The 15,000-nt window shown below is 52.4% G+C and overlaps 2 protein-coding genes across 2 annotated transcripts in view; both read left to right on the plus strand.

Moving 5' to 3' along the window:
* LOC132458237 (uncharacterized) overlaps positions 1-13,322 on the plus strand; it is a 20,168-nt gene extending 6,846 nt beyond the window's left edge. Inside the window, exons 4-8 of the mRNA XM_060052802.1 lie at positions 5,248-5,405; positions 5,952-6,244; positions 9,100-9,219; positions 12,436-12,445; positions 13,256-13,322. Coding sequence (XP_059908785.1) covers positions 5,248-5,405; positions 5,952-6,244; positions 9,100-9,219; positions 12,436-12,445; positions 13,256-13,322 — 648 coding nt within the window. The remainder of the gene's footprint in view (positions 1-5,247; positions 5,406-5,951; positions 6,245-9,099; positions 9,220-12,435; positions 12,446-13,255) is intronic.
* Positions 13,323-14,627: 1,305 nt separating this feature from the next.
* The window catches only part of LOC132458241 (attractin-like), a 21,642-nt gene continuing 21,269 nt past the window's right edge, over positions 14,628-15,000 (plus strand). The window contains exon 1 of the mRNA XM_060052812.1: positions 14,628-14,755. Coding sequence (XP_059908795.1) covers positions 14,628-14,755 — 128 coding nt within the window. The remainder of the gene's footprint in view (positions 14,756-15,000) is intronic.

Here is a 15,000-nt window from a genome sequence, read left to right on the forward strand (position 1 = left end):
CTGAAAGTAAGAAGATGGATCCTTTCTCCTCTCCTCTGATCCTCCCAGGTGCCCTCCTCACATCACTCTTCCAGACGCTTCGTAAAACACACACACACACACGTGCACGCACACACACACACACACACACACACACACACACACACACACACACACACACACACACACACACACACACACACACACACACACGACGGCACTCACTGAGCTCCATAATGAATGTCGACACAATTTAAGGTTACAGAGTGTAAAATCGGCAGCCGTCAGCGATATATCTTATAAAAACCTCTCTATCGCTCTCTCACTCTCTCTCTCTCTCTCCCCCTCCCTCCCTCCCTCCCTCCCTCCCTCTTTGAGCAGCGTTTAGCTGTTGTACTTTACTGGTCGATTTCTCTGTCACAACCAGTTACGTCGTGGCCCGTTTCATTGCCTTCCTGTCCGTTGGTACGGCTCCATCCAGCCTCGGTCTGTCTCTCTCTGTCCACACAGCGGTGTTGGGCGGAGGGACGGACCGGGCGACCGGCTAGACAGTCAGAGAGATAATACAGACGGAGGGAAGCGTCACACAGCAGGTCTGTTGTCCTTAATCTCTTTTATGTGTTCAATAAAAGTCCACAAAGATTTGGGATGTTGGTTCTGGAGAAATGATCCTCTGTGTCTGTATCTCTCTTCCGCTCTGACTATCTCTAAGTGCACGCGTCTCCCCTCTCCTCGCTGTCTCTCTCTTTGTGTATCTCTCCTGTTTCTCCGTCTGTCTCTCTTTCTGGCTGTCTCACTCTCTTTCTCTGCATCTACTTCGATTTGTTGCTCTCTCTCTCTCTCTCTCTCTCTCTCTCTCTCTCTCTCTCTCTCTCTCTCTCTCTCTCTCTCTCTCTCTCTCTCTCTCTCTCTCTCTCCCTCCCTCCCTAGATTTCTGTGTGTGTGTGGGTCTCTCTGTATCTAACTGTGTGTCTCTCCCCCCTCCCTCCCCCCCACCTCCCTGGGGTCGAAGTCCCTCCTGTGGTTTCTTTGTGATTTCAGGAGGAAGTCGATGCTTCCCGAGGGGGGGGGGGTCTCTCTACAGCAGGACGGGGAGTGACAGCTGCTCTACTACCTGCACGTGCACCACCTCGTGTGCACGTGCAAAAAGCGCTTGACCTTGTGCACGAGAACATGGTCACGTGCGCAAAGACACAGTCTGCCACGCCGGGTGGCGTGTGGCTCAGGAGGTCGAGCGGGTCGGCTGGTAACCAGAAGGCCGCTGGTTCGATCCCCGGCTCCTCCGAAGCTGAGGGTCGAGGTGTCCCTGAGCGAGACGCCCTCACCCTGACTGCTCCCGACGAGCTGGCTGTCGCCTTGCATGGCTGACTCCGCCGTCGGTGTGTGAATGTGAGGCAGTATTGTGAGGCGCTTTGACTGGTTAGATAGCGCTGCATGAATGCAGTCAGTTTACCGTTTACCGTCCAGCTCTGATCCCTTCCTCAAAGGGAATCGGCGCCGTGCGGCGTCTGCTACAGAACGGCCCCGGCCTGGTCCTCCAGAGGTGGAAGAGGAACACTTCGTTCAGAACCACTGCTCTGCTCAACGTATCAAAGGGAGTCGACCCCGCCCTATACTGCAACACGGCAGCATAACCTTTCATGTTACAACAGAAGCGGGCCACATGTCGTATTAACCGCAGAGAAGACGACGCTTCCCTCTGTGCTAAAATACGTTACGGAGACGTCTGATCAAAGCTGAGAGCTTGTACGTATCACGCAGCAGCCCTCCACTCCGGCGACGACGGCCACGACGAGCGTCCACACGGAATGCCTGCCAGACCTGTGTTTACGCGAGCGTTTAGCTGTGTGGCGTAGATGGGAACGATACCGCTAAAGTGTTTTGAAATAACATACACTTTAGACAAACGTTTGTAGGTGTGCACGTGCAAAAAGCCCGCGCTGCACATTTGTCACGGACTTTGGGTAATTTGCTGCACGCGAAGCGACTAGGTGTGTACACGCGTGTGTCACACTGCACATTACCTCTGTTCTCCGTCTCTATGGAAACGCGGATCTAAACCCTGGTTCCCTGAGCTTTTTTCCCCCGTCGGCATCGTATTCAGGCGGCGTGCGTGGTAGCCGGGAGGTCCTGGAGCCCAGATGGGCCCCCAGGACTGGGGCCCCAGGCCTTGTGGAGACTCAGCCAGCTGGAGACCCCCCCCCCCCCCAGACGGACCGGACCACTACGTCCCCAGGGCCCCGGTCTCGGGGTCCTTCGTCTGATGGCCTTACGGGGGGGGGGGGGTTCTGGGAGCTTCTTGGGACCCGTAGACGACTGGTTCCCGTTCGGTGGTGGTACAGCGAGTGTGTTTATCCGCACAAGCGACCGGGAGTACAACTCCAGCCGGGAGTAGCCTCAAAGGACGTTACTGCTGGTAGTTAAAAAACAACACGGCAATTGGAAATACATTTCTAAAGGGTTAACGACTAATATACCATTACTCGCAGATATATTTGATACAAGTTTTGGGTTTATTAATGAATAAACATAGACTCGTGTTAAAAAAGCCTCATCTTCTGAAGAACATTTAGCCGCGTCGATCCACTCTAAATTAGATGTTTAATGGTGCATAATTCGATGGTTCTCGATGTCTTGTCTATAAACAAACTCTAATTATTCGCTGCCACAAGCAACATACTACCGACCAGTGTGTGTGCTGAGCCATGTTTTCTGGCTCGCTGGTCCAGCGCGGCCAGGAGGACGTGTGACGGCAGCAGATGCACCGAAATGTAAAAAATGTTGTTAAATGAAAAGTCCGACCAAAAAAGAGTGAGCTTTATCTCCTGTCTCGAGGAGATAAAGTTTCATTAATCGAGCCTAATTGCTGTGGATTCCATCCATGTCCCAGCAGCTGGCGCTGTAATATCCGTGTTGCTCTCGAACACCGCTCGGCTGGCTGATGGAATCGGTTAGCCCACTTCCGATCCAAGTGGATCGACACAGATAACGCTTCTTCAGAAGAGGAGGGTTTTTGAACACGAGTCTGTTTATTCATTAGTAAGCCCAAAACTTATATGAAATATATCTGAGTTATAGTAGAAAAGTTGTGAGCCCTTTTGACTCATTTTAATAACTAACGTATGTACATATGCATGAAATTAATATATTTAGACGCAAGCCACTCTGCGAGTGGCTTGCGTCCACAGGGAAGAGAACCCTACGTGCTAAAGTGTAATCTTAAGTCTCTGAATTATTTCACACTTTCTTATCCAGACTTTTGAGCTTTCTAAACCTGCTCTGACCTTTTTAGAGGTATTTGCCAACCTGGACTTTAGCAACGCTGCAATAAATTTTTTGTCAATTATGGTAAAAGTCAACTGTAGTTTAATTAACGTATCATATGGTAAAAGTATACTGTTCTGAAACTGCAGAAACCTTAAGGGATAAAAAAAAATTAAATATGCTTATTCGGCTTATAATACCATAATGCAATGCAATGTATTTAATAATCTTTTGACAATTTACACACAAAGCAAATCTGTAAAGTGTATTAAATTGCAGGGTGTATCTTTTGATTGACTCTCTCTCTCTCTCTCTCTCTCTCTCTCTCAATCTGTTGGCTTGTTACAAACAGATTTATCACAAGCCAACCACGCACGTGACCGCGCACGTGACTGTGCGCTGGGCATCACACACACGCACGGTGACGCGTCCCTCAGGCTCTCCGTGTGTAGCGAGTCCTTCTGGGTATTCATGTAAACACACAGGCCCGGGCCTTCGTCCATTATGCACTCTGGCCATGATTAAAACATGCTTTTAAACATGTGTGGGGTTTTCCTGTGGCTCACACGGCGCCCTTAATGCACTCCGAAGCATCCCGGAACCGCCCTCCCCCTGGCTCCATTAAGGGGCCCCCTGCTAAAGAGGGCCCTTTAAATATGGAGCAGGGTTGAGTGTTGCTGATGAGAGGAATCATCGGAATCACCGCCTTCCGATTTCCAAACTGGCGTCATTGAACAACGATGGCGTGGGAACATGAACTCCTCCTCTTTTCAGTTTGGACCTTTATAATTCGATGACTGTGATTTATATTAAAGTGATTTAGACTACAGGTCTGGGCTGATGACAATCCCTAAAATGAACGGTAGAGACTCGAATAAGAATGAGGCCATTTTGTTGGCGTTTTCGTGTATTCAACAAACCTAGTGTCTCTCTCGCGAGACACTACTTAGTTCCCTGTGACTTGGCAGAGCTTGGAACTGGAAAGCTGAAAACTGGAATCCCCCCCAGCCCAACTATATTCTTCTGGTAGATTTAGCGGAGGGCTACTGGTTCCCAGTCTTTGGTTGGAAATAGCTCCCCTCCGTTCTCTCTCGGGTAGGTTTAGTTTTGACCATGAGGCTGCAGGTTGAAGCGTTAAGCAAAGGAGGAAAGGACGGATTTATTTTAAAGAAAAAGTGTTGAAATGCAGATGTTTGGGCCTTCCGGATGTCTTAGCTCCACCGGCCTGAGCGGTTCTTTGTACTTTTATCGGACTTTGACCCTGTTATCCTCCTCTTCGCTTCAACACACTCCACGCCACGAAAACAACCCACCGAACTAAAAATCAATTGAGAGGATCACAAACTCAAATATCAGCCAAATATCACCCACCAATTATATTTAATTGGCGCCGACATTAACCTTTTGTAGCCTCCGCGTCCTGTTTTGTCTTGATAAATACCCCCTATAATCACTGTCCTTATGCACGCCGCCACACCGCCCTCGGCCCTCTCCCCTCTCTCGCAGCCCTGTTCCACCGCGGTGATCTATCGAGCTCACCTTTAGCAGCGTGCCGGTGTCCTCCAAGGACTTGTTAGCCCTAACTAGCTTGTGTGTTAAATCACTCCTCCGCCTCCCCCTCCCACTCCACCGGTCCTCTCCTGTTTTTATTGTTACAACAGCGGGATGATGGATGCCTCCTGTTCCCCGGGAAGCCTCCGCTGCAGCTGCATGCCATCAGCGCGAGGCGGGGGGGGGGGGGGACCCATCGCCGCCGGGTGACTGTTGTCAAGGACGGGGGGAGGGATGGGGGAGAGAGGAGACGGTAATGAACTCCCGATGCCCGGGTCTCACCCCCCAACACTCACCCGTCTCTGGCGAGCGGTTTCCTGGTCTCGATGGGATCTCCCTGGAGTCCGATACGGCGAACACTTGAGCATCTGGACGACGGCGTCAACATCGCCCTTCCTCTACCACCGCCGGAGCCTCAGTGTAGTCTCTGGACGCTCTTGGGTCCCTCGTCAGCGGGGGACCCAAGTATCCACATTCCGGAAGGCGTTCTTGGTGTGTATCGGAGACAGGACGTGTGACGAAGGGGATGATCTGGGGTTCTACCTGCACTCCGCCCATAGGATCTGCTCCTTCTGGGCAGCAGTGGCTAAGGAGGTAGAGCACGTTGGCTGGTAACCGCAAGGTTGCTAGTTTGACGCCCGGCTCCTCCTCGCTGAGTTTTGAGGTGTCCCTGAGCAAGACGCCTCACCCTGACTGCTCCCGGCGAGCTGGCTGTCGCCTTGCATGGCTGACACCGCCGTCGTTGTGAATGTATGCATGAATGGGTGAATGTCAATGCAATATTTTAAAGCGCTTTGGTCGGCCACTGGTTGAGGAAAAAGTGCTGCATAAATGCCGTCCATTTACCATTCTGCGTTCGGTTGAATCTACAGCCGGGCTCTCGTGGCCGCGTCCATGTAAACGCTCTGCAGCTATGCCTCCCAGCCCTAAATCTCCAGATGTTGTCCAGGTCCTCCATCGGACCCCCTGACCCCCCCCCCCCCCCCCCGTTATTCAGCCTCATCCGACACGCGGCCATAAAGCCTGTCTCAAGGTCGCGCCCGGCGACCTTGAGCCCACGGCGGCCTTTAACGACCTCAGGGGCGCCCAGGCTGCCTCACGTCCAGGTTGCTCCTCCCCCCTCCCCCCTGACCCTTTGCTGTCCCTCACAGATACAGGCTGGACTCTGAAGAACCAGACCCCCCCATGGAGAGGACCTCCTGGTCTGACACGGACCCAGGTGGGACCCTCCGAGCTGCAGGGACCCGTGGGACCCCCGTTGAGGGGATCGGGGTCCAGCAGGAGAACCTGTATGGACCGGTATTGACCAGCATGGACCGGTATAGACTGGTGTGGACCCGCATGGACCTGTATGGTCTTATACGGACCAGTATGGATCTGTTTGGACCGGTATGGACCTGGACGGACCTGTACGGACCTGTGTGGGACGGCTATGGACCTGTGTGGACCGGTATACGCATGCACTCCCACTACAATCCATTATTTAGTAGCCCCTCTTCAGAGCTGTGAATATATACATCTATATTCCGTCACTGAAGCTGGATGTGAGAGAGGTCGGGTCGTCTCAGTGGGGGGCTGACCTTTCAAAGCGGGAGGGATGCGAACCAACGGTCTGAACCCCACCCCTAGCTCTCCTGACGCCCGGGAGTGCATGAGCTCGCTTTTCACGATCCATATCCGTAGGGTAAAAGCATTGTTAGTTTTTCGCTCGGGTTCATGTTTTTTTCATGGCGCGCACGTCCTCCGTCAAGCATTCTTCAGATGCCGGGTTGGAGGATTAGATCACATTCCTCACGCTGACGCTAGTACCGCGCTCACACAGCACGCAGCGGAGTGCTTAGATTGCCTTTTTCTGCTCCTTAATGACCGCGTTGGAATTCATGAATACATTTCGCCGCTTGATGCTGCGTTGCTGTGGGCTTGAGGGATGTGCTCTGGGCCTCGCTCGGTGGCCTTGTTTATCGGGGCTCTACGGGGGCCCGTGGAGAGCCCTGAGGACCGGGGAAACAGAGACTTAAAGGGCCCCTGGTTTTACCCTCAGGTGACAAGGTCGATCCACTTGTGACATCACAAGTGGGAGCTTGGTGGAAGGGGGATAGATGGAACAGCTCCAGCTTACAAGTTGGCGCGTTCCAACAGAGCCGCTTATCTCGGTTGACGGGTCCATTTGTGATGTCACAAGTGGATCGATTTTGAAACGGCTTCTTGAGGCTGCTTCTGGTGCTCACGAACGACACTTCTCATGAGTAACACCTGGTTGTACGAGAGAGGGAGAGGCCCCCTTTAATTATCCAAGGTCCCCCTTTCCTCTCTCCCCCCTGTTGACCTCCACGCTGGGAGACCCTGACCTGGAGGCTTTCAAAACAAAACACTTAAGTTATGATGGCGTTGCACGTCGGAGCCATTACCGTTTGAATCCCGGCGGTGAGAGCAGATCAGCCCTCCCACATGTGATGTCACAAGTGGATGGACGCTGTGTGACAGAACCGGGGCTAAGAGCAGGCCCTTTAATTACCGCGGGGCTCTAGACAATTAACCTCTCGACCTCCGAGCCTGCATCAACCCACATGCTAGCAGAGCAAGGGACGTAGCGTGTAGCATGTTGTGGGCTAGCGCCGCGGTAGCCCTTTGCATCACAGCACGGCAGGCGACATAACAACTCCAGCGTGTGTCGTCTCAAGTGGGTGGATTTGGAGTCAGCCTCGTAACGACCAATCAGCATCCCGTATGGCGGTTCAATCTGGCGGCCCTTTTCAGTATGTTCAGGGTCGCCCTTCTTCACCCTCCCCGCGTTCCTCTGTCAACATCCACGCTAAGCCGACCCCCCGACCTCCATGGTGTTTGAAGCAGCGACGTAGCGTAGCGGCAGAAGGGCCTTACGTAACTGCGGGGCCAGGTAGATTAGCAGCAGAGCCCCTTGACGGCGGCGGCGTTAGCGTTAGCGAGCGACGGGGCGGTAACGCGTCAGGGATCACTCTGCCGCCTCTTTTTCCCGCGCTCGTCTGTCGGGATTATCTTCAAATCCGGCCGCGGGAATCCTCCGGAGGGTTAGCGTAGCCGCGGAAGCCGCTGCCGCTGCTGCTCCTTTTTTCCCGCTATTTTTATCCCCGGTTTGCTCTGAGTCAGCGCGGCTGACGAACATCAAAGAGCCGCGGAAAACGCAACTCGGCGCTCCAAACACAATGGGAGGCGAACGCTCCGGTTCACAAAACTGGTTCACGGCCAAATTAATTATTCATTCTGATCCAACACGGAACAACAAGAGATGGTCCCGGGAAGCACGCGCGCACGCACACGCACGCGCACGCACACGCACGCGCGCGCGCACGGCGAACGCACACTGCCGAAACAAAATCACACGCAAGCAAACGCATCAACACACACAAACACACACGCAAACACACAATAACAAGAGGTGGGCCTGGGTAGCGCTCACACACACGCGCACACACACGCTGACCACACGCACACACGCACCGCACGCTGGCAAAACAAAATCACACACAAGCAAACTGATTCATACACACATAAACACAGGGGACACACACACACACACACACACACACACACATAAAAGAAAGACACACGCACACACAAGTAAAAGAAAGACACACACACATAAAAAAGACACACACACATTCACACACATAAAAAAGACACACAAACACATACAATGATTGACACCCTCACACAAACATTAAAAAAAGACACACAAACACATACAATGATTGACACCCACACACACACAAACATTAATGAAAATACCTACAATTACACTCGCACACTCCTTCTCTAGGCTTAGGTAACCGACTTAATGTGACAGTTTGTCACTCTCCTGTGATTGGCTCTCTCCTTAGCTGCCATGGCAACCGCTAAACAACAACAATCATCGCCGCGGCAAAACACAATTACGTTGTTAAGGGGCGTGTGTCGGGACAGAAGACCGTAAATCGCGCGGCGGGAACTCCCCGGATCAATTAGCGTTCCGTGTCCCGCGCGCGTCAATATTTTATTTAGACGGAGCGCATTCACGCCGCCTGCCATCTGTTCGTCACCGCGCACGCCTCAAATGTCTGTTTCCGTCCCCAGGTGGAGTCCTCTTCCTGGATGGCTTCTCGCCGCTCCGCCTTTCCCTGACAGTTGTAACTTTTTACCCGCTTGAACAAAACCGGTGAGTCAGTTCCTTCTCAGCCGTCGTCGTCCGAGCGCGCTCCCCCCATCATTCGCACTTCGGATTAACACACGTCTCCACCATGCACACACAAACAGACTCGGGGAGAACTCCCCCGTGTTCCACGACTGCAGTGCCCAACTTCCCGGCTGAGCCTTCGTTTTGCAGGGACACCGATGCAGAGTTCTGCGCGTCGCTGTGCGTCACACGCCGAAGGGACAAGGTCCTCAGGGATCTGTTGTCTCAGCGGCTGGGTTGGCCCGGCTGTGCTGTGTGTGCGCAGCATGGATGTGCGACACCCTGCTGTCACGTCCGCCCAGATCGGTCTGACGCAGCAGCTGATTGGATAACAACAGCGGTTTTTATTGCTCTTCTCAATGTCGGTTGAGAAGAGCTTTTTTAATGAAGTGTGTTATGATCGGTCTGTCGCCATTATTCCCCATTCACCTTGCGGACCAGTTAAACACAGAAACTTAGAAGCGTCTCCTGTGGTGGTTACGTTGCTGCCCAACGAACAGCAGGACAGCCAGGAGTCCTGAGTCTGGCGGCGGTTAGGGTGATCCCAAAGCTACTGTGTTCGATCCCCGACGTCTAACACCTGACCCCTAGGCCTACTAGATCTACGATGCCCCATGAACCCTCCCTGACCTCTCACTGACCCTACCTGACCCCTACCTGAACCCCTCCCTGACCTCACCGACCCAACCTGACCCCTAAATGAGCCCTACCTGACCCCTGACCTGATCCCTCCCTGACCCCTCCCTGACCTCTCCCTGACCCCCCCTGACCCCTAACCCCTACCTGCTCCTTCATGTAAACAGCTCCCCGTGGCTCTCGGTGGATGACGGCGCCTGCGGGTGACGGGCTGATGCACGGCGCCGCTGGGGACGCCGCGTCTGTCAGCCCACCCTGCAGCCGTATGTCCCGGGGGGGGCGGGGCCACGCCGCAGCCCGTGCGTCTCGGTAGGCCCGGTCCCACGGCGGCTGCCAGGGTAATTCCTCAGGCTGATGGATAGGCTTCCAACGCTGGGATTGGACCGCATCCATCTTCCTCCTCCTCTTCCCCCTCCTCCTCCTCCTCCTCCTCCTCCTCCTCCTCTTCCTCCTCCTCCCCCCCTCTCTCTGTCTGTCACCATCGCCCCCTGGCTTTGATCATCCTCGGCTTCCAAATGAAAGGGGACACGCATGCACACACACACACGCATACGCACACACACACACACACACACACACACACACACACACACACACACACACACACAGTATCTGTGTAAGCCCCTGCCCAGAATACATGGATGTGTGCAAATACACACTTGAAACAGATATCACAACACATGACACAAACTATTGAAATCGACAGGAACACACACACACACACACACACACACACACACACCTTTTGAAAAGACTTGACCACACACAGAATATTGAAGACAACATGACCATACGTACACAAACCCCTACCCACAACCCTATTGAAAAGACATGACCCACACACAGACTTCTGAGATGAACATTACCACACACACACACACACACACACCCCTTGAAATGACATGACCACACACACACAGGGGGGTACTTGTGTATGCAGGCTCTTCGCCTTCCATCTACCTGTAGTCAAAACGCCCTCTAAAAAACACACCTTGCACGCACACATACATATACACATATACCTTCACTCACACACATTCACAGAAATACACATGCATATATACACACACGCAGATATACATACACACACACACACAAGCATAGACGTGTACACACACACACACACACACACACACACACACACACACACACACACACACACACACACGCCCAGCTGTTAATCTTCAGGTGAACCTTGGCGTTGACGGTGTAATCGCGTTAACCTGCCGTGCCCGCGTTCATCACAGCCCTCTCGGCTCGTTGACAGGTAACAACGTGAAATCGGCACTTAAACCGACGCCAGGTTTCCGATGTTAATAACGTGCGTTCAGTACTTTAGCCTCATGTCGTCATGCCTCACAGAAAGTAGGGTTAATCACTGTCATGTTTTGTTGGATCGGTTTATAGCAGCGTGGAGTCACGGTGTACAGTGTTGCAAAGAATCAAAACAAGAAGTAGGCCTACATCTTGGTTCTCTGAAATGTCGCTCGGACTCGCTGGTTTGCGTGATGACGTCATTCGTGACGTCCCGGGAGAAGGAGGCCATGAGAGGGGGCGGGGTTTCCGTAACCCACATATAACGAGCGAATAAATGTGTGTACCTTTTTAAGTAAGGCGTTGTGTGCGTCATTAGAGACACGAACACAAAAAAATAATGACCCTGTTTTACATAATAATTGTATTGTACTTAACAAGGAATCTTCTGTTTTTCTATTATTCTAGTGCTTCGTATCTTGTGTTTCCGCCTTCTAGTTTTAACCTATTTATTGACCCATTTGATGCAGTTTTTCAAGCTGTATTTCTAAAAGATGTATTAATGTATGATATACTGTATATTAGTGCAGTGGTTCCCAATCATTTCAGGCTTGTGACCCCATTTCTAGCTCGGAAACCCCAACTGTAACTTTTGTTCATTCGTCCAAACTTTTGCACGACATTTCATTCAACAAATTAAGCTTTCGCCGTTGTCCAGAAATACCTTGTGGGTACTGTGTTTGTTTGTTTTTATCCCCCTGTCGCACGGAAATTACGACTGTCGACCAATCAACGGACGGCATTGTGTAGCTCCAACTTTTTCGTCACCCTTTCAGACCCCTTGGTACCCGAACGAAGGAGGATTGAAAATAGGAGGGCCTCAGAGCGCATATTTTGGGACCTTGCCCAACTTTTGGCGGTGGAAACGCCAATATAAGCGGACCGAGCCGCACCGAACCGAGCCTTTCCGCTCGGGGAACACGAGCCATCACTAGCGGGGTGGAGACCAATCAAAGCCAGCGATAAAAAAACTGCAGTGCATAATGTAACTTGTTTCATGTGCTGGACGACAAAGTGCCTCCCAACATAACCTGTTGGACAGAGAGCCCGGTAGCTCTTTCTATCAGAACACAAGGGTTGTGTTAGTATTATTAGCGGTGGTCGAGTGAGTAATGGCTACCGCGGAAAATAAAACCGATTTGCTGTGATTTCCATGTACCAAAAACGGTTTCACCCCGGCAATAACAGTTTTAAAGTGGTTGTTGTTTAGTCTCAGAATTTTGCTCGCTGCTCACCGCACTCTCTGTTAACTCTGAGAACTTGCCTACGTCAGATTTCGCTGGTGTCACTGCAAGGCCGTGTATATGTTACAAACAGTAGACCACACACGTGAAGCGTTTCATTTATTAATGGTGTTTTCTGCGCTCCATTGATCTTCCTAAGTGCAGCCGCACTACACGAACAAACACCATCAACACAACGACTCACGTCAACAAACATCTGTACGATGCGATGTACAGATGTGTACTTCCCGTTTGCTGTTTTGGTATTTTGTGTTTTAGTGAGCGTGAGGTAACTTTAATTGACCACATTGTAAACGCATACCGTACTTCAATTAAGACCTTATGTTGTTAGAGCACCGTCTACACTACTCTGCGATACCATCATCTTCGATGCTGAAAAGATGGTCTGATGTATTATTAATATTCCATCCACTCTCATCTCATTCTGTATCATCTTACACAAGGCTGTACTATGTTGTGATAGGTAACCCCTCTCCCCCCTTTCCTATACTCCCCGCTCGTATCCCCTCACCCATTCACGTTCTCCTCCCCCCAGCTATCTCCTCTCCTCCCCCCACTTCTCTCCTCCCTCTCACTCCCCCACTCCTCTCTCTCTCCCCCACTTCTCTTGTCTATCTCTCCCCTCCTCTCCCACTGCTCTCCTCTCTCTCTCACCCAATCATCTCTCTCCCTCCCTCTCTCTCCCCCCTCTCTCCCCCTCTCCTCCCTCTCTCCCCCCTCGCCCTCTCTCCCCCCTCCTCCTCTCTCCTTCCCCCTCTCCCTCTCTCCCCCTCTCTCCCCCACTCGTCTCCATCCCCGATCCTCTCTCTCTCCCTCTCCCTCTCTCCCCCTCTCCTCCCTCTCTCCCCCCTCCTCCTCTCTCCTCCCCCCTCTCCCTCTCTCCCCCTCTCTCCCCCACTCCTCTCTATCCCCCGATCCTCTCTCTTTCCCCCTCTCCTCCCTCTCTCCCCCCTCTCCCTCTCTCTCCCCCCTCCTCCTCTCCTCTTCATCCAAGGGGCCGATGATAACCTGATAACGGGATGGGAACCGTTCTCCTCTCCTCCCGTGAAGTGCGGACCCCCTGCGGTCCCTCTGACAGTGTGTTGGTTGTTACGGCGACCACCTACAACCCCCGCCGTCACAGCTCCCCGTCCCGTGACCCCTAGCCCGCTGTCATGTCACAGGTGTGTGTGTGTGTGTGTGTGTGTGTGTGTGTGTGTGTGTGTGTGTGTGTGTGTGTGTGTGTGTGTGTGTGTGTGTGTGTGTGTGTGTGTGTGTGTGTGTGTGTGTGTGTGTGTGTGCGCTTGTATCCGCGCGTGCGTGCCTTAGTGTGTGCGTCCGCGCGTTAGTTTGCGTGCGCGTGTGCTTGTGTATGTGCGTGCGCGCGTGTCCGCGTGCGTGCGTGTGTGTGTGTAGTTTACCGTTCCTGTCATGGCGGTGTAATAACTTCCTGCTCCGCGGCGGCCCTGAGGTTCTCATGGTAAACAAAACGTACGTGGTTAGCCCTCCAATCACCCCCGGGTCCGTCGTGCTTTCATATAAGTTACCCAAGTTATACTTTGTGATTCATTACGATCTGCACAATCTGTTGTGTCTTCCTGAACATTTGCAACCGCCGGTGCAACATTTATACTTTATGTATGGCGAAATATGTTCAGACGTACTAATAACACGATCTAGCGGGTGTCGTTAAGTTAATTTCCTCCGTTTGCTTGGGTAATATCGGGATGGAAGGAGACGATTTCGCCAAACGGATCTCAGAGTGACTATTTATTCTGTGCATTACGACGTCCTCACAGACTGCGTTTCCCCCCGCCCGGGTCCCCGTGCACCACTGAGGTCTGTGCGGCTGTAATGCGCACGCTAAGTGAGATGTAATGTTCATCTCCGCAGTGCAGCGGGGGTCTCTGATGGACCGGAGGCAGGCAGGAGGCAGACGGTCCTCCCTACAAGTATAACACCACTCTCCCTGCATAAAACTACCTACAAGGCCCTCAACAGCCTAGCCCCCCCCTACCTTGCCGACCTCCTCCATCACCACGCCCCCTCCCGATTCCTCAGGTCCATCTCTGCCAACCTGCTACAAGTTCCACGGACTGAGCGACGGACTTGGGGTGATCGAGCCTTCTCAGTTGCTGCCCCCACCCTTTGGAATTCACTCCCCTCCCACATCAAAGTCTCTCCAACCCTCTCTTCTTTCAAATCTGCCCTCAAAACATACCTTTTCACACTAGCTTTCCCCACCTAACTCCCACCTTATTCTTCATGTTTAACCTCTGTTTTTCTTTTATTCCTAGTCTGTCTTACATAGTTTTCATAGGGCAATATGTCAAGCGTCTTAGAGTACCATATTAAGCGCTATATAAATTTCATTTATTATTATTATTATTATTATTACCAGTACCCGCTCTCCCAGTAGTACCACTCTACCAGTTACTCTACCAGTACCCCTCCACCAGTAGGCCCCAGGCATGACTCCAGAGCACACGTGGGCAGGCCCCTCCCCACTGCCTCGCAGAGAGGTCGGCCTCACGAGCAGCCCGCGGCGTCCTGCCAAGCTAAGTCATCGCCTCTGTTCCATCCCGCCCCCGTCTCCACGGTAACCGTCCTATCCCAGACTCACGCAGCCGTCACACAGCCAGAGGGTTCCCCGGTTCAAACCCCCTTATATCCACCGCCTGACCTTTGGACCACGCCCCCCCCTCACCTTTTACCTAGATCTTGGAGTAGAGCCACGCCCCCTGACCCCGCCCCTTTAATACAAGCGCTCTGGATGTGTCAAGTTTAAAGTTGTTCAAGAGTTTTGTTGGTCACAGACATGAAATGAAATAGTGGCAGTGCCCG

The sequence above is a fragment of the Gadus macrocephalus genome, chromosome 5, assembly GCF_031168955.1.
Source record: "Gadus macrocephalus chromosome 5, ASM3116895v1".
In the NCBI taxonomy this organism is placed as follows: domain Eukaryota; kingdom Metazoa; phylum Chordata; class Actinopteri; order Gadiformes; family Gadidae; genus Gadus; species Gadus macrocephalus.